At 51.5% G+C, this 23,191-nt stretch overlaps 8 protein-coding genes across 8 annotated transcripts in view; 2 read left to right on the top strand and 6 right to left on the bottom strand.

Moving 5' to 3' along the window:
* Positions 1–235, top strand: part of NEUTE1DRAFT_105642 (uncharacterized protein) — a gene marked incomplete at both ends in the record, with an annotated part of 1,823 nt that extends 1,588 nt beyond the window's left edge. Inside the window, one exon of the mRNA XM_009858004.1 lies at positions 59–235. Within this exon, the coding sequence (XP_009856306.1) occupies positions 59–235 (177 nt within the window). The remainder of the gene's footprint in view (positions 1–58) is intronic.
* A 742-nt stretch (positions 236–977) lies between these two features.
* Positions 978–1,943, bottom strand: NEUTE1DRAFT_53204 (uncharacterized protein; the record flags this gene model as incomplete). Its single annotated transcript, XM_009858005.1, has 3 exons — positions 978–1,253; positions 1,485–1,628; positions 1,893–1,943. The coding sequence occupies 3 exons, from the start codon at positions 1,941–1,943 to the stop codon at positions 978–980; spliced, it is 471 nt and encodes a 156-aa protein (XP_009856307.1).
* A 628-nt stretch (positions 1,944–2,571) lies between these two features.
* On the top strand, positions 2,572–4,220 carry NEUTE1DRAFT_126133 (uncharacterized protein; the record flags this gene model as incomplete). The annotated part of the gene is made up of 4 exons (XM_009858006.1): positions 2,572–2,701; positions 2,763–2,793; positions 2,901–3,193; positions 3,280–4,220. The coding sequence occupies 4 exons, from the start codon at positions 2,572–2,574 to the stop codon at positions 4,218–4,220; spliced, it is 1,395 nt and encodes a 464-aa protein (XP_009856308.1).
* A 190-nt stretch (positions 4,221–4,410) lies between these two features.
* Positions 4,411–5,915, bottom strand: NEUTE1DRAFT_118880 (uncharacterized protein; the record flags this gene model as incomplete). The annotated part of the gene is made up of 3 exons (XM_009858007.1): positions 4,411–5,089; positions 5,282–5,454; positions 5,770–5,915. 3 exons carry the CDS (start codon positions 5,820–5,822, stop codon positions 4,860–4,862), a joined length of 456 nt encoding a protein of 151 aa, XP_009856309.1.
* Positions 5,916–6,739: 824 nt separating this feature from the next.
* On the bottom strand, positions 6,740–7,430 carry NEUTE1DRAFT_53805 (uncharacterized protein; the record flags this gene model as incomplete). Its single annotated transcript, XM_009858008.1, has 3 exons — positions 6,740–6,879; positions 7,090–7,274; positions 7,378–7,430. 3 exons carry the CDS (start codon positions 7,428–7,430, stop codon positions 6,740–6,742), a joined length of 378 nt encoding a protein of 125 aa, XP_009856310.1.
* A 550-nt stretch (positions 7,431–7,980) lies between these two features.
* NEUTE1DRAFT_91233 (uncharacterized protein) lies at positions 7,981–9,936 on the bottom strand (the record flags this gene model as incomplete). Its single annotated transcript, XM_009858009.1, has 3 exons — positions 7,981–9,388; positions 9,472–9,822; positions 9,874–9,936. The coding sequence occupies 3 exons, from the start codon at positions 9,934–9,936 to the stop codon at positions 8,102–8,104; spliced, it is 1,701 nt and encodes a 566-aa protein (XP_009856311.1).
* Positions 9,937–10,632: 696 nt separating this feature from the next.
* On the bottom strand, positions 10,633–12,888 carry NEUTE1DRAFT_72543 (uncharacterized protein; the record flags this gene model as incomplete). The annotated part of the gene is made up of 3 exons (XM_009858010.1): positions 10,633–12,444; positions 12,513–12,596; positions 12,697–12,888. The coding sequence occupies 3 exons, from the start codon at positions 12,820–12,822 to the stop codon at positions 11,080–11,082; spliced, it is 1,575 nt and encodes a 524-aa protein (XP_009856312.1).
* Positions 12,889–14,457: 1,569 nt separating this feature from the next.
* On the bottom strand, positions 14,458–17,265 carry NEUTE1DRAFT_91240 (uncharacterized protein; the record flags this gene model as incomplete). Its single annotated transcript, XM_009858011.1, has 2 exons — positions 14,458–16,467; positions 16,504–17,265. The coding sequence occupies 2 exons, from the start codon at positions 17,263–17,265 to the stop codon at positions 14,458–14,460; spliced, it is 2,772 nt and encodes a 923-aa protein (XP_009856313.1).
* Positions 17,266–23,191: the final 5,926 nt, after the last annotated feature.

Genomic DNA, 23,191 nt, shown 5'->3' on the forward strand with positions numbered 1-23,191 from the left:
CCCCCCCCNCCCCCCCCCCCAAAACCCCACACGTAACTGACACGCAACGAATGCTTAGCTTTTCATGTCCGATGCCGACTGCAAGTTCAGCAAGACCATCGGTTGGACCCAGGGTGACCGCACCAAGCGCTATGCTATTGTCATCGACCACGGCAAGGTTACCTACGCCGAGTTGGATGAGGTGCCTAAGAGCATCGCCAACACTGGTGCCGAGGGTGTCCTGGCTAAGCTCTAAATAGAGAAAAGGGGGGTTGGAAAAGCCAAGGCAAAGAAACAAAACAAAGGCAAACAGTAATCATCAACACCGGCAAAACTCATATACTGTGGTTGCGAGCAAAAGTAAAAACCACCCTGCCAGGCACAGCACTTTTTTGCACAGACAATGTGTTCAATACCTGCTTCACCTAATTAGACTCTTACCCACCACACCAAGTAGAGAAGTAATGGGAACCAAAACAAATGTCAAGGGGAACGCGATGATAGTCGCGGGATACTCTTGTTGTGACTGGGTATTTGCTTGATAGAGTATCACGAGGTACAGAGAATAGAAGCCGCGTGATATGCCTTTTGCCCGCTGAAGCGCAGCGTTATATTATGATTGCCAGATCCCTGTTCCTTCGTCCCAACGGCCCCAAAACTTTCTCTCGCCTCCCTAGTATCACAGGGAGGTGGGATATGGATTTTGTTCGTCTTTGACCAATGCATAAGTCGGCATTCTGTTAAGCTACCCATGCAAAGCGTTTGATGTCATATCCGTTAGACGCAGGGATCCATGCAACCGGCCCTTCCAGAAACCAAGCTGTTGTATTGTTTTCGTTAAACGAGACGAAAACCCTCCAGCTGAGTGCAGGCAAAAAAAAAGAACCGAGAACCGACCAGACCGACTCCGCGTATCCCTTCCAGCTTGCCACGCAGGACCGTAAAGACATTCCATTCTCCCTTCACATCATCGTGCCCCCCGACCGACAAGACCGCATTTAACGGGACTTGGCAGCGACCTTGACGGGCGCACCCTTGGCACCCTGCTTCGAGGTGACACGGGCCTTGGGGTTGGCAGCGTTCTTGGCCTTCTCAGCCTTCTTGGCGGCCTGAGTCTCCTGCTTCTTGGCCTTGGACTCCTTGATGGCGGCGAGACGAGCGGCGGAGCGGGCCTCAGGGCGCATGGAGCGGCGCTCCTTGATCACCTCGAGGGAGGCACCGACGATGGCACGCTGGGCCTTGACGGTACGGCGGGAGCGCTTCTTGGCGACCTCCTGTAATGGGTGTCAGTCATCTGCTTCGCGCAACGGTTTCCCCCCCATCGATCCCCTTCACCCAGTTGCGCGCGCGTCCAAAGTATCCGTATTCGCGATATCCCTCTCCGTCAAAATCTCGAAGTCTTCGATATTGCTTCGGCAGAATCGGTAGAATAGGGGGCTGGTGACGGTGTGCGCAACGGGGGAAGAAGAATGGGCCCGAGTGCGGATATGTGGTTTCTTGCGTACCTCAGAGATACCCTTCTTGTGCTGGCGGCGGTAGAGGACAGTCCAGGCAATGCGGCGGGGGTTCTTGCGCTGGAGGAAAAGCGACTCGGACTTGCCGTTCTGGAAACGGAAGATCTTGCTGTCGCCACGGACGTACAGCTTACCCTAACGGTGTCAAAGAAAACATGTCAGCACTTTTATCACGGTGGCTGCATTTCCCTCCTCTTGTTGTTCTGGCTGGTCCTTCATGATCCCCCTCAATCAGAATATCGTCGACGTCGCGGGGACGAGATCCGTCAATATCTCTCGCTCGCTCTCGAAAAGTCGTTCCCTCCCCAAATCCAAAACCAAGACCAATTCCCCACGGGTTCAGATCCCGGTAGCATTTTCGAGCCGCAAATCATTTTGGACGGGCAAAAAAAACCGTACCTTTCCAGGGTAGATCCTCTGGCCGGAGAAGGTATCGTCGTACGTTCTCATTGTGGCGGTTTGCTGTCGAGATTGTCGGTTGTCGGGAGATGCTTCCTCGAAGGTGCAATGTTCCAGCGTCGATTTTCCTCAATTTCTTTCCGCAGCGAGGTTGTGCGATAGGGCTGCCTTGTGATAGGCTGGCTGCACGGACCATGTGGTCCACTTCAGCGTTGGGGTGGCTCAAGTGGGCTGGCAGCGGGCTGGCAACGCGGGCGGAAACAATCGCCGCCACTTATCTGCCAGGTGGTCCGGGCTGTAGGACGTCATCCTCAAGCAAATTTATAGCCCAATTTACCATCGATAAGTGCGGAACGAACGACGGGCATCTGATTTACTTTTTGGTCGCGAAGCATCACCACTGTAACTTGCATGAACAAGGTACACTCACCTCGGAGTTCCGTCTGAAAACCTGTGTGATTTTTATCTTCTGCGTCTGGTGCATGCGGTTTGCTCCATTGATTTTCCGTACTTCCACGTTACGAACTGGCTGTCAACGGCTAACCCCAACCCTTGTCAAACGACAAGTGCTTCATCACAAGGAGTTTGGACTTTGGAGGCTGTTCCAAGTCGTTCTTTCTAACGCATGCAAACATACGAAAACGTCAAAATTACACCGACCTGAACTTGCAAAGTTATGATGACTGATGCAGACGCAATTGCCTCTGCTGTTCTTGAAGAGTTCAGCAAACTCCCTGCGAAACGGAAGCCCAGTGTCCGCGACAATGGTCTTCACGAATGGGTTCCTATGGCCGGCATTGTAGCCAAAGGTGCTGCTCGTTATATGCCTAGAAGAAAGAAATGCAAACTCCTGACTGATACAATCTCTAGGCCCAAACGGACTGAAATGTGTAGCTTTGGCGTAAGTACGTACAATGGACCGCCGGGACCACTGAAGTGTCCAATGTGCCTTCATGATCACGCAAGATAAGTCTGTTGCTGGAGCTAAGGATGGATTGTTGGTCATAGAACAGGTATGAAGTGCCTTCCGGCATCCAAGCTGCCCCAAACCAACGGAGTGGCCATTCATGACTGGCACGCCGAGATACTTGCTATACGAGCCTTCAACCGGTTCATCCTCGAAGAGTGTAAACGCCTCGCTCTTCAGGGGGATGGTGCCTCGCAATCCGAGTTCATCTACCGAAGGATAACAGCCCAACATGAAAACCAAGGACAGCAAGGAACAGCGGGAGTATGGCAAGGACAACCGTTCGCCTGGAGGGAAGATGTGAGCTTACACATGTACTGCTCCGAAGCGCCTTGTATGTGTCCCCGCTGCCCAAACCCCCCCTTCACCAGAGACGACTCGACCCCGGTAAAGCCCATGACTAACACACCAATCTACCAGGCGGGGACGCAAGCATGGAACTAATCATGGCCGCTCAAGACGACGCCTCGCCCTGGGAAGTCCCATCCCCAACACCAGGAGACCTGCCAACCGAAGCACAAGCACCAACCCCAGCATCAGCAGACGACACCGACACCCCTCTCCCCGGCCGCGCCTACTTCTCTCAACTCGGAATCGTCCGCCGCAAGCCCTCACGCGGCGACGCCCCTCCCAGCTTATCCAAGTCCTGCTCCGACAAACTTGCCCTTAAACAAGTCACCTCGCTTCTGTCCTCTCTCACCAGCGCTTTGGTCTCGCCTGCGAACGCATACCTGTCCAGCGTCATCTTGCCCGCGTCTCAGTATTCTGCCGTGGCTTGTAGTCGGTGTTTCTCTTCTTCATCTGCTGATGGGGGGCGGATGGCACCCTTACTTGACACGAGCGTGAGCGCGAAGCTGGAGGGTGCAGGATATGTCTTTCGGGAGTTTAGGGTTGAGACGACGAAGATGGAGTTTGCATTTTCCAGGAGGGCTATACTCCCTCCAAATAATAATTCCTCCTCAACAGATATGACGGACATGGCAGACGTCAAGGACACAAAGCCAAAGAAGCTCATAGCAAGCAACCTCGCGACATCATGGACGCTCAACGGCCCGCGCGATGGGGAGGGTTTGGTGGGTGGCGTGTTACAGGGCCGGAAGCAGTTTGATCTACGAGGAGCGAGTCTGGTCTCTCGGCGAAAGATGTGGACTTTGGCGAGGGAGGTTTGTTCGATGATGGCGCTCGATGATGATGATGGCGAGATCAAGCGAGTCCTGGGAAGTACGGACATTGTTTATGATGAGATCAAGGATGGAAGTAGCTTGCTTGAGGGGAGACGGAGGGCAAAGGAGGAGACGAAAAGGGTGGCGTTGAAAGGGTGGGTGAGGAATACTGGGGGTGGAAGCTTTAAACTTGAGTAAATTAAAAGAGTGTTGAGGAATGATTCAGAGAAGGATTGCTGGGAGATATGTGGTCACTATACAAAGCGTGAATGAGTGACGTTTCACTTGCGCACTTGAAGGCACAACATGCCTCGTCTCCACATCATCTTTGTCTTGTTGTCATGATATGGGACACAATTCCTGATTCGCACTTCTCCAGTGTTGTTTCGAGAGGCCAAGAAGCTTTTTCTTTTTTCCAGCGCTTGGTCAGTTGTTTTGTTTTGGTTATGTACATCGTTTTGATGTAGCATCGGCGTTGTTCCTATAGCCATCATTTCAACCGCAGTCTTTCTCTGGAAGAGTCCAGGAGCAAAACCGAGATGGACGAAGACAATTAAACACGTCTTTCCGCCTCGTTGCCACATGTACCAAGTAACATCCTTTCTCTTGGAGCTGAAGATGACATCAACATTGCGGCCCGAAGAGCATTTCCCAGCTTCACATAGATTCATAACCCATCATGAGAAGACATTGAACAACTAAAGGACGGGTTGAAGAGACCCCGTGATTTCCCCAACGCAGCACGCCATGATAAATGTCACCGCAAATATGTAGATAGGAAAAACCGCGCTTTGGGGGAATCAAACAGAGAGAGGGAGTATTTTATTTTTTTGTAATTTACTCGACCTTGCTCTCGAAGTTCTCGCCGGCAACGAGATCGGGAATATCATCCTCCTCAGCGTCCTTCTCGTTCTTCTGCATGTTCTGGTAGCTCTCGGCAAGCTTGCGGAGGGAAGCAAGGGAGTCGGGGCCGAGCTGGTTAAGGATACCGGGGACGAGCTCAGTGAGCTCCTTGTCCTCACCGTTGCCGTAGATGGCAAAAGTGTTGGCGGGGACAGCGGCGTGAACTGTGGTACAAAAAACACAACTTGTTAGCAGACAAGCCCCCAAGCAACGTTTGAAGCTTAGCTGTCGCAATATATCAAGAGGCCGCCTGACTAAGTAGGCCATAACACTCTTGCATATAGAACGAGTTTTGACCAAGCCCAGTCAAGGGGGGTCCATATCGCGAAATTGAAACTGGGCGTATTGGTACGTACCCTTAGGGGCGGCGAAGTGGATGACGTTGCCGTCGCTCTTGAACATGTTCACCTCCTCGATGGCCTGGATGGGCTGAACATTGACCTTCTTGAGGGTGGCCTGGAGCTTCTTGTCATCGCCAGCGGAGCGGGCAGGCGCTCTCTTGACCTTTCTGCGGGGAGTACCCTTGCCTCTATTTCATTTCGAAAAAAAAGTCCATTGTCAGAAATCAAAAGCCTCTCATTTTGTCTGCATCTGCAACGTTGCTCATCGCCTTTCGCTGGGCTCGCGGGGGGAGGTTTTTTTGTGTGGGAGACAATCGAGGGCGCGCGCGAAAGAATGGAGGGGTAATTCGGTGCTGGCTCTTTTTTTTGTGCGTGTTGTGTGCGAGAGCGATTGACGAGTGATATTCAAATTTCTACATACCCTAAAGCGGAGGGAAAACCACCTTTGTTAGCCTGTCGAACAGAACCTCATCCTACAGAGCGAAAACATGGGCGACAACATACCGATACGGGCCGAGGCGCCCAGCTTCTTCAAACGCTCCTGAACATCCGACATTTTTGCTGGCGGTTTGTTTGGTGATGAGAGGATGTGAGATTGATCTGTTGTGGGGAAAAAGCGAAAGGTGCGGGAGATCTCGGTGAACCTTAGAGCTCAGGGTTAGTTTGGCGCTGGGACCTCATCAAGGACCTGTGGGCGGCAGTGTGGGCTCTGGGCTTGCGGGCTGGGGGGTTCATGTTGCTGGCTGAGAAGAGGGTGATGTGTGAGCGTTTCGCGGCGGTGCTGGATGGGCAGTTGGCCCGTGCATGCTTAAAATCTTGTCCTTCAAGAAACTTTCCACTTACCTACACCCCCGCCGCCATGTTGAGCTTATATGGCATGGTTCGAAATGGTTAAGTAAACAACCCTACTACAGTCACCGGGAGTTTCCTTTGATCTATATAGTGTTGATATCGAGCCTCATCTTCATCTGCGTTTGGAAGTCGTGGAATGAGTCTTGTATGCCGAGCCTCGTATGTTCAGCTAGAGGAACCACATCAAAATTCTACCCCACCTGCTTTGGTGCTCACCTTGACTTGTTTCCTGTTCACCGCGAAAGCAAGCTCGCCTCACCTTGGGACTTGACATCATCGTCTGTTATGATGTCCCTCATAGGATGATATCTGCCAACGTGGTTGTACATGGGACAGTTCGCTTCACTATAGTTTAGGTTAGATGACGGTCCTATACCCTCCATTCTTTTCATCGAAGCAGCAAGCAGTCTTTCCAGAGAACATCGTGATACTGCACAACTTCGCGACCATGGGACTTGGAACCAAAAGCTGATCATCCCCGTCCTAAAAACCCAAGACCCTTTTGAACGCCTTCTCTTTCAATACCCATCTCAGAATACACAGTAGTTTTGTACAGAATCATGATGTTACAACCCAACCCGCCTACGTATGACCACTTCCCAACGTAAGCTAGCCCAACCACTACTTCTCAAGCGGAAGACCGGCCTCACGCCTCATAGCCTCTTTCCTAGCCTTCACCTCATCCGCCAATGCCAGACTCTTCTGCACCGACGCCCGCTGCTGTCTCTCCCTTTCCTCAGCCTCAGCCTGAACCGTCCAGACTAGGAAAGTCAAAAGTTAGCAAGCTACTTATCTCACTTATTTCATCTTCATCTTGCTTTGCCCATTCCCATCTCTCTCTCTCTTCCTATCCACATCCGCATCCAAATCCCCACCTCTATCCATCTCCATCTTCCATCTCCATCCCAACGAAAAACTCCAACAGAATTGCCAACAAACGGACAAAAGGGACAGAGGGGAAGAAAGCTTACTTGGCTTATCAGACTTGGAGTACTCCTTCAACTTGGTAACAAAGTCATCAAACTCCTGCTGACGCTCGAACCGCCTCTCCAGACTCCTCTTCTGCAGCTCCGGGTTGTACTTTTGGAAGAGCTCCTCGTCTGTCGGGGTGAGCCAGTAGGTGAATGCAGGACCGCCGACGCAGATTGCTGCTCCACTGTTTGTTTGGGGTAACAAGGAGTTTGTTAGATCTCTCTTCTTGGAATTTGGACTTGTGAGATGTAAGAGGAGGTAGGGATGGAAGAGAAAAAAAATCTTACCCGAGCAACATCTTGGTCCAGAGCCACCAGTTGACTGGCTTTTTGGCGGCCATTCTTGCGGTGATCTTTTTTGAGTGCTTGAGGTGCTTTGATGCCAAGACCTGAGACAACAGCAGCTTCTCTTGCTGCTAATAAGTGAGGAGGGAGAGTTTGCTATAAGATTTAGGTGTAGTGAGATCCGCGCAGATACCACACTTGGTTGATCTTGTCAGTTTGCTGTGTATGTATGCATTCATGTGAAGGTTTGGTAGGTACAGTTATCAAAGTGACGTCGTCAATGACAGTAGAACTCGGGTCTGAGCTCTCAAAGCTTAGGTCAATCAGTTGCTGAATTGCAGAGAGGCAGGCAGGGGGAAACCAACCGGGAGGACCGACAGGCGGGGAGATGCGGCAGAATGCATACCGACAGCGTAGTGTGGCTGACCGAGGTGAGCGATACGGGTTCGTGTAATGCCAGTACGTGTATTTACAGGTCGCCCTGAAATTTTGGTAAGAAAAACCACACATATTGCGTTCGTTATGGTTGACATCAGCGATGGTGGTTCAGAGACCTACTTGCACTTTGTTTTCATGAATCTCAAAGGTTTAACCAAAGATGTCATCCGCTGAAACAATCTAACCATGATAGTAATGATCTCATTCCATTCCAATATCAACCGTCTTCCAGTCTTTCTATTTACAAAGCACACCATTCCCCAAGCTTTATCTTTCTTTTTCTCTCTCTCTACTCCCCCAAAACCCCATAACTCTTGACCCGACTGAAGAAGAACGGCTTATCATGCTTCAGTGTAAACTCGCCCCAATCATCCGTCATCCTATCATAGTTATAAAACCCCCTCCAAACAAGCTTGTTGTTCTTGGCTCCCATCTTGCCCGCCGACTTCAGCGTCAGATCCAAGCGATATATGTACTTGCCCACGCCCTCCGTCTCAACAATCAAATCGCCTTCGATCTCATTCAAAGGAGCAGCCGGGTTATCCGCCGCCGAGGCCAGACGCCAGCGGCCCTTGAGGGCGTACTGCATCGGCGCGCTAGGGAGGTGTGTAAGCGCGGTGTTGTTAGCGGCCTGCCTCTTACCGGCATGCAGCGTCATGGCCTCGCGGGTGAGGTGGTAGACAACGTCGGCGGGCTCGGCGGTGGTGAGCAGGCTGATGACGGTGCCGTCACGGAAGAAGCGCAGGTAGCGGTAGTAGGTGACGATGTGCACGGGGCTACCCCAGGTGGTGGCGTTAGCATTGGCCTGGCCGGTGCGGATGTAGTTCACGGTGCTGATGTAGCAGCCATTGAAGCGGATGCGGGGACGGAGACGCCACATGCGTAGCCAACTGGAGTTGTAGACGGTCTTGTAGAAGACCAGGGTGGTGGCTCGCGATTCTTCTGCGTGCTTTTCGGCTCGTTGTGCGGGGGTCAAGGGGAGTAGCAGGGAAACGTCCGGGGTCTCTGCGGTTTTTTCATCATCATCTTCATCCGCAGCGCCCTTGTCGAGCTCCGCGGCCTTTTCTGCTCGGGCTTTCTCCTGTGCTTGCATTTGCTCCTCGAATTCGGTGAGAAGGTCTTCCTCCGTCAGCGGTTCCCAAGTGATTTGCCGCTGCCAGTGATAATGCATGCTACCAAACCCGAACTCGTCACCCAAGCAGATGCGTCGCCAAATTCGATCTTCGGTGGCGACCAAAAAAGCGAACCTCTTGCAAACTTGCGCAAGACGGACAAAGTCAGCAACGTCTAGGATTGCCACGTCACGCATGATGTGAACCAGAAGCTCTTCGGGAAGAGAGGCAATGGGACACGGAGGCGGTGGCATCCCTTCTACAGGAGGACCTTCCGGCTCGATCGCTAACCCTGCGAAGCTGTTGATCAGCTCCTTCATGGTCTGCGGCTGTTCCGCTGATGATGGCGCGGTGGCAGCACTCTCTGCACCGCCAGCAGTACCAGGAGAAGCCGTCGCAGGCGGCTTCGCCTTTGACTTGGGAAAGTACTTGTTCTTGTATTTCTGATCCACGCTATCGTCCATCTATGAACATCCCTGAGTCAGCCAATCAATGGACATCGATAAAAAGGCAGAATTTCGTAAAATTCGTGAGTTTCAAGACATACCCTAAACGCCTTCCTATAAAGCTTCAGACTATCACCCAAGCTGCCCGCAGCCTCTCTCTCCACAGCTTTCTCATAATGATCAAGCGCCGTGACCGGATCCTTTGTGGTCTTCTTTACCGTCCATTCCCCTTGTGTCGATGTGGACGCGGCTGCAGCTTCATCGTTCGGTGCATCAAAAGACCTCGGCTGAACATAGTCGTCTTCGTAGTCCTGACGTGGTGCAGCAGCCTTTTTGGCCGGTGCTGGTGGAGGTTTCCGGGGGTGAAGATGGTGTTCTGCCGCAAGCTCCGCTGCAGATGGTGTTGGTTGTTGTTGTTGTGGTGTTGGTGGCGGTGGTGGTGCTGGTGGTTGCTGTTGAGAAGAAGAAGATGAAGCTTGTGTTGTTGGCAGTCTAGCCCGAACCTCTGCTCTCCATTGCTCACGGAAAGACTCAAGGTCAGGATTGGCTTCTCCGGACGTATCCATCTTGCTTTTGGAGGGGGATTGGTGGTAAAGAACGACTAGACAGGCAACAAAGTGAAGTAAGAAAAAGGGAACTAAAGTCGAGAATTATTCAGCAGCATATATTATGTAAGAGGGCAAGGCCAAAAGAAGGTACTTCAGTTTGTCCTTCTTGTTTGGAATGTGATAGAGGTAGTCGAACTCAGGATGTCGGTGGATGTCCGTCCTCTTAGTCTATGTGAAAAGATGTATCACGAAATGTTTTCCGTGCTTCATAACAAATAATTAATGACTATACAGCTACCTTTATGTACGGTGAGATGGAGGAAGTGACGGGGTTGGATGGAAGTGGTTGTGTCATTCGGTGAGTTAGTTCTTAGGTTGTCGTTGATTCGGCAGCCCGAGATAAGATAAGCACTTGATAGCGGCGTCGGGTGTCAGATCGGGAACAAAGCCGCGGTACTTGGCTTGTGCGCAGATCATCCAGCACGTCACGGCAGTTGCGAGGTCGGAGCTCCCTTTCCAAACTCATTTATGAGTTGTGAAATGCGAGATACGTTTCAGGACTCAATGGAATTATAGAATATCGACTTCAGCAGTAATCATCGGGAAGGAATCTCATCCGGACCTTTTCGCAGATCGTACTCCCTGAATGAAGCAGTGGATTGATTCGGTTCATACTCGCCTGGAACTGGTGTGGCACTAAAACCGCTCAGTTACTTAAAAGGCCACAGAAAGACCAAATTGCTGTCTACTTCATGCCTGATGCTGTATATGCTCAAAGGACATATCGGCGCTGAAAGACCTCGTATACAGTAAATAGATGCCATAACCTTTAAAATATTTTGTGTATCCCTCACTCGCTTTGTACGTAATGACGTTTATTCATATTCCCTCCCTCAAACCCAAGTGTAACCATAACACCTATTCCGCTGCTCCGTGTAACGCTTTTAAGACAAACCCCTATCCCTTTGTAATGCAGCATGCCGAAACGCAGACATATCGGCCAGAAATGATGATTCGGATAGAATTCTCATGTCCACTCCATGGGTCCGGTTTCAAAAAACAATCAGAATAACGAATCACTTGGGCCATTTCTTCAAGAACTAAACTCATAAATTTTCGACTGCTTATCGATTAATCATGAAACAACCATTCCAGCCGGGCCTAGTGGTGATGATGGCCATCCCCGTCATGAGAATGGGTGCTCTCCGGCCTCGACACGCCCGGCACGACACAGCAGCCCCGGCCCGAGCAATCCTCCACGCAGGCAAGCAAGCACTTCCCATCCGCCTTGCCGCATCCAGGAAGCGAAGACGACGAGTCGTCCGGGCGGGGCGAAGTCGCGGCCTCCTCGGTGTGGTTGTGTGTCGTGTCGAGGCAAAACTCGGGCTGGATCGTAGCGCTGTGGATTCCATATTCGTGCAGACACTGCCGGACCTGCCTGGAGAGCTCCATCCACTTGTCACCGCCGGCCGCGGAAATTGGGAAGTCCACCTGGATGTGCAGCGAGGCAACGAGGCTCGTGTCGTCAAGCTGCCAGACGTGGACGTGGTGGCAACTGACTACACCCTCCAGATCTTGGATATCTTCCCGTATTTGCTTGAGGTCGATGTGCTCGGGCGTCGCCTGGAGCAGGATCTTGGAAGCCGCAAGAGTGAGTGGGATGGCTGAGCGGAGGATGATGACGGTGATGAAGAGCGAGACGGCAGGGTCAGCATAGAAGCGCCCCGGCCAGTTAGTGAGCCAGATAATCAGGGCCGTGGCTATGACACCGACGTTACCCAACGCATCTCCAATGACGTGAAGAACCATTGCATTCATGCCCATATCAGCATGGCTGTGTCCGTGTCCGCCCTTGCTTGCCTTCTTCGGCTTGGTGTGGTTGTGCTCGCGATGAACGTTCGAGTTCCGTCGTCCCTTCTTTGACGAAAATGAGTGTGCGCCATAATGTTGGTGATTGTGTCCATTCGATCCTCCAATCAACGGGGTGTTTTCGGTGTTGGTGTTATCATGTCCGCCGTTTTCGTTGTCAGAGCTATTCTCACTGCTGGACTCCTCCTCCTCCGGCTGGGACCTGCTCGCCTCAATGATCTCTTGCCTGAAGCTAGCTGGATAAATTTGCATGTCTTCGATGCTCGTGAAGCGAGCGTGTCTGGCGTTGCTCGACTTCCGGGTTCTACCCGTCTGGTGATTATGCGCATCGCTCGCTACCCCCGCGCGTCCTTCCTCGGCGACCGCGCTGTGCTCATATCCATGGTCGTGCTCGTGGGCGTCCGCATGGTCATGCCCATGTTCGTCGTGGCCGTGGTCGTGTCCGCCAGGCCCATGGGAGTGGCCGTGTCCGCCGAGAACGACGAAGCCAACGAGGTTCGAGGCAAGGCCAAGTGACCCAACAATCAGAATCAGTTTCGGGTTGTCGATCGTGGGAGGGTTGATGAATCGGCCGAGGGCTTCAAGAACGATGGACACGCAAAGCGCAATCAGGAATACCGCGTTGAAGAAGGCACCGAGAATTTCCGCGCGTAACCACTAAGACAGTCACACCCGGTTAGCGAAAGAATATGGGATCGGGAATCACACCGGATCGCAAGACTTACACCGTAGGAGAACTGATCTGTTGTCGCCCGCTTGGTCAAAGAAAGGGCCCACAATCCGACAAGTAGGGAAATGATATCGTTTAACTACATAGGATATGGTGTTAGTCACCGAGTCTTGTTTAAAACACAAACCGTAACAAAAGGGTTCGGTGAGTCCCAATGTATCCCGGCGTATGCGACGTACCATGTGAAATGAATCCGCCAAGAGTGCAAGTGATCCGACAGCGAGACCGACGGACAGTTCCAGGAGGAAGAACATGACATCGATCGCCAGCATCACTTGGATGCGCGTCGTCTTTGACCACGCCATCTTGGCGACGTTGTGGTGGTTGAAGAAGGGCGCCTGATCAGTTACTCAAATTTCCAGGTGGAGTGGACTGGACTTTCTGTGTCGCGATCGGGAGAGAAGATTCGAAAGGGGCGAGAAGAAAAAAAAAAGGAATGTTGAGATTTGTTTGCTGTGGTGGTCCTTGGCAAATCGGGGGTACCGAAAGGGATGGAGTTCAGTTTGGTTTTAAATGGGGAGATGGACGCTGCGCTGTGCGTTGAATGAAAGCCGGATATTGTTGCTTTGTGAGTGATAGAGGTAGGAATTCGCCGCTCCTTCGTTTCGTTGCGTGTTTAATCGGTCGCGCTATCACGTCAGCTGTTGCCAGGACGTGCCAGGGGCAGTACAGGGGCTCCCGGTCGCAACAAATGACCTGGGAAAAAAAGGGTTTCCCCAATTCTTACAAATATTTCCTGACCCAATACGCTAGGTACGTATTTGTTGGATGAAATAATGCGCGCGACGACACAAATGAGAATGAGCTCTGCGAGTGAAGAGCAAGCGGGAAAACAACAGGAATTTATCAACCTCGCCACAGTGATTAGCTAAATAGTTCATTCACAAAAGGTGTGCACACCAGAAGCACATGAAAGGTTTAGTAAACTTCCACTTGCATCGATTACAAAGAATCGCCATCGACAAAGCCGGACCCTCAAGACCTCCTCAGTAGGTATCCATTCATACACAGGAGTACAACTCATCATGCTTCCCGCCGCGGCGTCTGGATTGGAGAACGCACTAGATCCAGACGATCAAATGGAGGCTCCTTCCACATTTCCATTGGGATTCGCCAGTGCAAAAAAAAAAAAAAAAAAAAAAAAAAAAACTCATCAAGGTGAAGCAAATGCGCTTTCTGCCAGGTCACACATTGCATGCGTTACCAGCCCAGATTAGAAGGGAAGATTAAAAAAAAAATTGTTTAGATCTCGCACTCTTCTTCCCTTACCTACCTCTACCCTGCCGGCGTAGATCGAGGTCCCCGAATGGCTCCCGGCTGAGAGTCAACAAAGAACCTTGGCCACGAGGGCCGAACCCGATCCGCAACGCCGAATAAAACTCGCATTCACAGTGACATTAGCCGGCCGAAGCCTCCCACCGGTCCGCCGGAAGTAACAGTTCAAGGTTTTAATTTGCAACGGAACATGAGCCAGGTAAGGTATGGTCACATGCTATGTATGTAAGTTGCGAGGTTGTTTTGTCCATTCATCATCCGAGAGTCAGACGAGTTGCCAACAACATCGAACTACAACTGTCCAACGTTACCGTTCGACGACGATTCCAAGCTATGCTCTCGCCATCTCATTCATTCACTTTAACGTCAGTATACGCTCATCTCAAGGTTCATTCAGTGAGAACATAGCGAGGATAGTCAAGATATCACTGCAGGACAAAAACACCATGGGAGCTTTAGTTTGGGAAAGAAAACGAATCGCTATCCAACATATATATATCGCTGGCACACGAGGGCTATGTCTCCTAACGCTAACAAAGATAAACGGACAGAAACTGGAATAATACGTGAAATCGATCGAGCATAAGAACCACCTCCCAAACCCCTTCCACCACTCACTCATCCGTCTCGTCCATCTGTTTACCTAGGATCTCCTCCGCAGTGGCTCATCCATTTTTTGGATCTTGCTCCTGTTCGGGCTCGGCAGGCGTCCCCCTCTCTTCGGTATCCCTCTCAGAGTCAAGCTGCGGGCTTTGGTCGGCCGACGAGCTTGTTGGTGGTGATTCCGGAACAGGTTCTAGTAGCGTTGGGCGATAAAAGTTATAGACCGGCTTTTGCACCAACTCACGGTGATCAGCAGGAACAAATATACCCATGTACGACCGACTGTAGTGGGTGGTATGATGGTAGAAATAGGCGATATCTGTGCGAGGAATGCCGCGGACCAGCGGGACAATGGGTTGAAAGCTATCTTTCAAAGAAACGGGAGGAGGGAGAGTATCATCCACAAAGTACCAGTCCTTTGGAGGGTTGGGTAGCTTTCTTTTCCGGTCGTGGACCATGTACCGCAGATTGTCATCCATCCGATATCTGTAAGGTCGGTTCTGACGCGGAACATGGCCTCTGCTACCACGGTAGAAGAAGCATCGGCCTGGTGTCATCTCCCAAGGCTGACGGTCATCGGGAATGACAATGTGCTTCGTTCTCGGCAAATCGTGAGAGGGAATCAACACACCTTCGCGAGGTCGATAAGGGTCCGGAACAAAGGTCCAGCTATTCCAAGTCTCGGGCTTTTCGCCTACACAGATAAGGTCAAAGGGAGTCGGAGGAAGCATCACGGGCGTACAAAAGACTTCATTGTTGGGGTCGTTCGGAGATACATGCCCCAACGGGAGGAGAGTGCCTGTATTGTCCGCGCGACCCTGCCTGACAAAAAACTGATAGGCAACGTTACGGGAAGGGACACCTTTTTGACTGTGAACACGAAACCTCTTGGCGTGGTAGTGTGATTCCACCGGAAGAGCGAGACCCCAAGGTCCATCAGGCATTTCAGGTCCGTCCCATAGATGTGTCTTAAAGATTTTGGCGTATTGATCACGTCTCAGCCCTCTCGGATTCGGCCGTGGCCAGTCGTCGCGGAGGAGCGTGGATAACAGTGTCGGTCCCGGTTTGCCCTTCACTGACAAGTCTATGACCTGTTTAGCCACGTTATACATGTTCTGAATGCTAGTTGTCCAAGGGTTCAAGAAAAAGGGGGTGTGTTCTTCTTTGGCCTTTCGCCAGGTCGTATCGCCGAGGACGGTGGCCAATCTTTTCAGCATGGATTTCTCCTGACTTTCCGTGATCCTTTGTTCAGACTCCAAAACGAATTGACGTGTCGCGACGCCCGTCTTCCATTTGCACCTCCCACCATTCGGGAGTGCGGCTTCAAAAATGGCCAAATCTGTTTCCTCGGGACCATCGCCACCGTGCCCCTCCACTCCCAAGTAGGTACGCAGCGTGTGAAACGTGCGCCAGGAGTTTATTTTATCCTCTGGACTAGAATCGTCATCTGACGATGCTACCACAGTAAGCTCGCGAGACAATCTAGATGCACTGCTGGAGTTGACGTCTGCCGTAGCTTGAACTTGCACGCCACGCCAACGAGTCGGTGGGTCAAAGTCGGGCATCAGTATCACTCGCAAGGGAAAGTGTTTTGAGTCATCGTCATCCCCCACGTCGTTCTGTCCGACGCTGGTTTTGCCTTTCCCGGTCACGTCTGCTGCAGCATCTTCCTCCGCGAGATTCTGGGGCATATCAAAAGCGAGGTCAGGATCCTGCCACCTGGAACCGTCCTCCCACTCAGTTCCTGAATTTTCCGGAAGTCTCAGATCCAATAGTGCGTCGATTAGGTCGACTCGTGAATAGTATGCGTTCATCGGCTCGTGGATACCCATATCGATCCTCATCACTCTGGGCTCGGCTTCGGTTTCGTCAATCGGCAGCCAAAAGGTCACGCTCAGACCGCCATGCCACTTTAGATGCATCCCAATCTTTTGCAGAACCAACACTGCCCTCTGGTAATGAGCCGATGTTTTGCGAAAATGGGAGGTGGTTTCTTGCTGCACGGGGAGGAGGGTCCAACCATGCCATTTCTCCAGCTTGCCGTTGTTGAAGATACCTTGGGTCTGGTGCAACTAGCCTTTGGAACTCAAGGTATTCGTAGTGATGACGAATTCCGTTGCGCTCTTGCGTTCGTCCTCGAGAATGTAGTCTTCCAGCTGCTTCTTCGACCCGATGCGCACATAGACTGAATCCGACCCTTCCGTACGGTCTGTCAACATGACCGGATAGTTTCCCGAATCTTCGATGTAGCCAGCAGTCTGCATGATTGCGTGTTGGGAGTTGGTCTCCTTTCCGAGAAAGACCCAGGGATGGTGCCAAATCCCAAGGTCCCTCAACATGCGATACATTGCTAGCTTGTCGACAATGGAGTGAATCGACGTCAGCCTGGGAGTATGGACACATATACCGCGCCGCCTGAGTTCCCTGATACGAGCTGCGAAGACTGCCATGGTATCGTGTTGTGGTATGATGTAGTGAATATCATGTTTGTGGCAGATTTCCACAACCGCATCGTACCACGACACGTAATTTTCGTATCCCGAAACCGGCTTGAGAAAGTGCATCTTGTCCACGGGGTATGCGAGCCTTTTCCGCTCCGTCGGCGGGACATTTGGGGGAAAATAGCCGGGTGGATAGAGGGCGTGAATTCGATAGTGCCCCTTTTTGTTGAGGATGGTAGCAATTTGACGGCCTGTGGGTGTGGCGCCATCGGTGATCAAAATGGACCCTGATCGAAATCTCAAATGCTTCTTGTGTCTGTTCTCATTTGCTTTGCGTTGAAGTTCGACATACTTGCCGTGGAATGGTAGCTTGGTCCAAGGGTTGTTTATCGCGCCATCTGGACCGGATGAACTGGACCAACGATCCATTCTTTCGAGGAAAACTTGGATCGGCAAAACGATATAGTGGTATTTGTAAGTTTGAGGTACTAGAAATGCTGGCGTTGAGATTGGGCGACGTTGCCTGGAGGATGGAAACTCGGCGAGAACTCAAACGATACTAGGATGTTCAGGTTGCAGAAGACAAATTCCAGGTATCACATTTCTGATCTGGTATTTCTGCTTTGTGTGCAGTATTGGCTTCGGGCTTGGTCGAGTGATTGCGTGATGTAGACGGAGCATTTCATGCTAGAGGGAAAGAAGCAACAAGTTATGATTGCCCCGTCTCCAATTCCTCGGTTGACATCGTTCTGAAGGTAAGTGCTGAGCTCACACATCCGTCCGAGATCATCTGGATATCACCCCCTTGAGGTCACGCAGAGAAGCCACACAACAGCTTCCTGATTGCGCACTTTGAGAAAATGCAGAGCAGAGGGACTCCCCTAACCCCGTTCATCAGATCATTGACATCCCCCAAAGAGTGAAATGGGACCGACGATGGTGCCAGCTACCTATTTATATGACTTCCACATGTACGAGTATTTTTCTTTGACAGGATAGTTGAATGCCTTTCTCACATTTCTCTTCCTGTATCTTCCATCTACGAACCATCCGCTCCTTCACTCTCAAAGCTTCCTCGTTTACCACCACCCTCTGTTTCCTGAGCTGTTTCCCATGAACAAGCAGAGTGTCCCACATCTTCGCCATGACCATAAGTAACCAAGCAAGAAAAATCCAACAAAGCCCCCTCGCGCACTCGCAGTTTTGAGTGATATTAGTGCACTTTAATCACAAACTATTGTTCCCTGTGGTCATTCGGAGTCCTCTCCAAGCCCCAAAACCAAAGAATTTGGCGAGTTACGTACTTCTAGGAGTCTCAGGTTCGCAAAGTAGCAAGGGAACATATGCCCAGCCCGTAAAAGGGTAGCAACGATAGCAACTCTAGGGGGCACTCCCGTCCAGGCCGGGTTGACCAACAGCAAACTCCGAGTCGGACGTACTGCCGATAACGGAGGAAGGAACTCGAGAGAAGAAGCCGAACTGCGGCAAAACACTGGCTACCTAGGAAGGAAAGACCTAACAGGAGATACTGGAAGCGGCAATTGAATGGCAAGAGAAGGCGCAGACGACAACTGCGACTGACCCTTCCAGTCCTCCCCGTTTCTTTGTCACTGTTATTTATGGGGAGAAAACAATGACTTTCCAAGAGGAGATTCGTGCCTAACAAGTTGCATTAAGTTTTCGATTCCCTGTGGTCCATTTATGATGACACCTTCGGGTTCCTGCCACTCATCTTCTGGATGTCGAGAACGGAGTTCACCTAGAGGTAAGTGAGTAGTACCTCTACCTCTTGACCCTCATTTGCTAAGTACCGCATGATTTGCTTGTCTCCGAAGGTACTGTGTTCAGAGTTACTCTCCCCAGAGGCGAGTGCTTCAGGACCAAGATCGTTCGATTCTTCGTAACCGGGCAGCAATTAATGAGACCTTGCCTCATTATTTCCTGACTGGAGAGAAAGAGCTTCCATACAATCCCAGTTTGCCCTAGCACATGCAAGTGCAATCTTCAACACGATCACTCACGGGCTTTAAGGCTAACCGGGCAGTTCTTCCATCTTGGTCCGAAGCGGAATCGCAACGACCAGCAACCTCCGTTGCCCTGTATGAATCTTATCTAAAGGTACCTACTTCTAGACCTCCTATCTTGGCTTTTTTTTTTTTTTTTTTTTTTTTTTTTTTTTTTTTTTCGAATCATGTCCCGCCCTGACCTTTTATTCTTTCCTTTCCAGCCACACACGTATCTGCCCATGATCGAGCTACCTCTACCTACCTACTTCAGCCCCGTCACTCTGTACCTCCTGCCGTGATCGCTATATCGAGCTGCAGTAGACGTCCGTAGCTGCACGTATGGATGGAGCGCCTACCGACCATTCCGCCATCTGCTCGTTCCAGGCTCCGCGATTTTAAACATTGAAATCCAATCGGGGTCGGGATGGTCATAGCCTCAGCATTTTTCTTGCTCGTAGCCTGGACCCCGGTATCATAGTCCAAAGGCAAAGACAAGAGGTATCATGCCACACAGAACAAGATAACACACTGGAAATATATGCGGCGCATAAATGACACTACTAGTTACGTTAGTCACCATTCCATGTAAATAATAGCTTAGGGTATTAGTATCGAAAGATCAAGCACGAACAGAAATCGTCAATGGATGTGGCAAGACTAACACACTTGTTGAGCTTCGTGACCGCGTGTCAACTTCCGCCCGATAGCCCGCGAGCCCTTCACAGTCAATATTTTTGACGGTGCCGTCGTAATAGGACCTTGAGCGAGATAAAACCCGCGCTCGTCATCCATTGCTCGCCGGCTCCGTGTCGACCGCCGCTCCAAGGGGGAGGGGGAGGGTCCCGGATCGTGTTAACCAAGCAGTGAGCTGTTCAAACCAAGCCCAGCTCGCATCCCAGACTGGATATTGCGAACAGCACCTTCCCCCAATCCGATAGAGCCGCACCTAGCGCGCTGATGCTTTAGGTGGTAAAGATAATCTACGGCCCACTGTTTCCATCATCACACTTGGCTGCTCACAATGCGTTGGAGTCGAGACGAGACAGTATTATTTTCCACCGGCTGCGGACATGCCGAACCTCCGTGGCCCATGGAAAGATATCCACCCCTTTCGTGCAAGGAGGTAAGATACCTAAAGTAAATGAATGGCCAAACATATGAGAGCTGTAGCGACGGGAACAGCCAGCTAGCCAAGCAGAGCAGAGCAAGAAAGCTCGGCAATAGACCATTCAACAACACTATTCCAACACTTCCCTGGCCTCCCCAAAATGCATCCAGTGGCGTGTGTCACTGCAGTCCAGCAAGCTGGAGAAGACCAACAGGAAATGGTGGTCCTAAGAAACACACGAAATGGGCAGCTGAGTGAGGTAGGTATGAAAAAGAGGAAGGGGTCATTACCACATGTAGGTAAGCACGATCCTACCTTGAAGCCCCAAGGCCTTACATTTCCCTCCTGATTCATTTCCTTCGTTGGGTTTTAATTCTCCCTCATTGTTCACCTTGTCCGTATCTGGTGTAGTGGGCGCACAAATCGGCTCAGTATATGTGCCCAAAACCCTCAAAGAATGGTGTGTGAATCCAGACACAATGGGAATGGCAAGCGATTTCGGAAGTAACGGCTTGATTCGCTTGAAGATAGATCGGAGACCTGGCTGATTTGAGTGACATGCAGCATATTGTTGCCGCAAGATGTTGACCGGCGGAATGAATGCTTAGGCGACCGGCGTGAAGTCACCTTACCAGGTGATACGCAGTTCGCTCTCTGCAGGTGTTGCTCGGCCGGTTGATCGGGTTGTTTGGACAAATCGCAACATGCAGGTAGCATCCTATAGTGTTTATATGGAAAACCCAGGTGGCAGCGATAGACGATGACAATGGTTGGACATGGCAACAGGTAGACGAGAAATGTCACCGTATCCTGAACCAATGAGGCCGGCATACCTCACGTATCTTGAGCAAGTCGAAGCGAATTTCCTGCATAGCCATAACAAAAATTACACCGGAGGAGGAAGAAGAGGCCTAGGCATGCTGGGGACCAAGGAGCTGAACTTCTAATATCCAGACTAAACATGGCTCAGATTCGAAAGAGTCAGCCCGTCGGCGGAGTTGGCACACCTTGGGTTCATCTCACTAGGTTGGACTGTACAGGTTAAGGGAAATGCGACAGAAGAGAATGACACTGCCGGGGTGTGATGTCGAAATGCTAGGTGCGTAGCACAGGAACGCAGTCAAATGCAACAGCGGCTTGACTGAGCGGGCCGCTGTGTTGTTCTGGCTTCTTGTAGACAGACTGCAACAGGTGAGATGCAGACGGTAACACATGGAGTGAGGGAATAGACGGAAAAAAGAAACGAGCTGGAGATACCAACAACAGGAGCTTACGCTATAGGGGGTGTGTTGATTGGAGGTGTCTAGGAGGTTTGGTATCACAGGTATCAATGCATAAGGTATAAGATGGAGAGAGCGTTACCACTGGACAGCATGGCGTGGGGAAGCAGCCTACAAGGCCGGGTTGGTTAGGTGTAGGGCGTATGGGGTCCGCAGCCGTGCACGCGGGTGAGAGGGTGTGGCCTCTTCCGTACCCAAGGCCGGTGTGTATGCGAGCACACCGTATTCTGCGGTCCCATCCCCGATACTCCCTGGTTTAGTCTTTCACCTGGCGCTCACCTCTCCATCCCGCTCATCCGCCGATCTGGGTTTCGTGCGGGACAGAGGTAGAGTGCCGACGAGAGAACCACCCAACAGGGGCAGAGAAGCCACAGAGGTGTTCATAAGTTGGACCGGTCCATTTAGTCGAGATGATATGCACATGCAGCTTGCAGCATATGATACGTCGGGTGCGGATGAGGAACTTTTGGAACTCGGAATGGGACACAGAAAGATAGCGGATGGACTTCTCTGATGTAGCCACCGAGGTCTGCTTCCTTCCAGGTAAGGCAACCCGTACCTCACAGGTCCACAGCCGTGCATTGGACGCTTATCGTGGTGGGATTTGACGCGTGCAGACCGGCGCCGGATTGGTGGTGGGTGGCTGAAATCTGTAACGCTCAAGTTATACCGAGCCGTCCAGACGTCGCTCACAGACATGGTGGTTTCTGTTTATTGGCATGAAGACCAAGACACGTTGTTATGGCCTGCTCTGTGCGAGTCCACGGACGGTAGCAGATGACGTTGTAGTAGACGTCGTGGGCGGGTACAGGCCAGTGAGGACAAGACGATATAAACATAGCAGGAGCCGGCCTGGGCTGTTACCCAAGGGAGGTGCTTGCAGATGGTACGAAGCACAAGAGCGTGGAGTTGACTGGCGGCTGGTGTAGAGAGAAACCTCCAACAGCGTGTGGACTGTTGGCCAAGTGTAACCATTGCGACCGAGACGGATCGGGAGCCCAGTTTTCGGAGAGGCGTGCCGGTGAAGGTCTGGAGAAGGCCATTCTCGAAGCTTACAGGTCATCTTGGATATGTAGTTAAAGCTCCCCGAGAACGGGATCGAGTTTCAGTACTGTGTAACCGTGGTATATGGTAGACGCAGATGCTCAGGCGCCATGAATCCAGACCGGGAGTCCAGGACCGCAGAGGCCGACTTTGGCCAGACGTTCGAATGTTCTGAGCCTGGCATCGAGACGAGCTGTTGCTTTGCCATGTCCTATCGGATGTAGCGTAATCATGAGGCTGGCGGCATCATTCCGTGAGTCTTGACCATTGGCTCTATCCGGCATCGACTATCAACTGCAGAGCGGCAGCAGAAGGGAACCTCAGAATGTAGAGAAAATCCATGAGTGGTGAGGTGAGCCTTGGCATCCTGAGTATACCTTAAGCAGGCCCAGCAACATGGACAGCACCGCGAACTGGATGGGAACCGAACTCGGAGCTTCTCAGGCATCTAGCCTCCTCTGCCTCGTAGTGGCTGGCGTGTCCCGTCTAGTGGAAAGTACGGATATCCGGCGGCGCGGGGAAGGTGTGAGAATCATCATGATCTTATGCAATGCGCCAGTCGTGGGCGATGCTTCGTTCCCGTTGGGTGTTGTGTTGGCGTTGGCCCGGCGTCAGATCAGATAGGAGGTAGAGTTGAGTTGTAGTGAGAAGGACAGTGACAGCGCCAACGGAGATGTTGTTGGATGAGGTGCAGTGCTTTCTCGATGCTGTCTGGTCCTGAAGCCGGCCAGGGCAGGTGCACGGACCCTACTTGACTGTCAGGAAGGAACAACATCGCAATAAGCTGTTCCGGTGAAATGACAGTCGTCTTGATGCCTTGTTCCACGTTCACTACGACCGGCTGGTTTGAAGTTGAACAAGGTAAAGTCAACAATAAGGTAGATGTAGGACGGTGATTCGCAAGTCTTGTCAGCGTC

The sequence above is a fragment of the Neurospora tetrasperma genome (assembly GCF_000213175.1).
Source record: "Neurospora tetrasperma FGSC 2508 unplaced genomic scaffold NEUTE1scaffold_81, whole genome shotgun sequence".
NCBI lineage: Eukaryota > Fungi > Ascomycota > Sordariomycetes > Sordariales > Sordariaceae > Neurospora > Neurospora tetrasperma.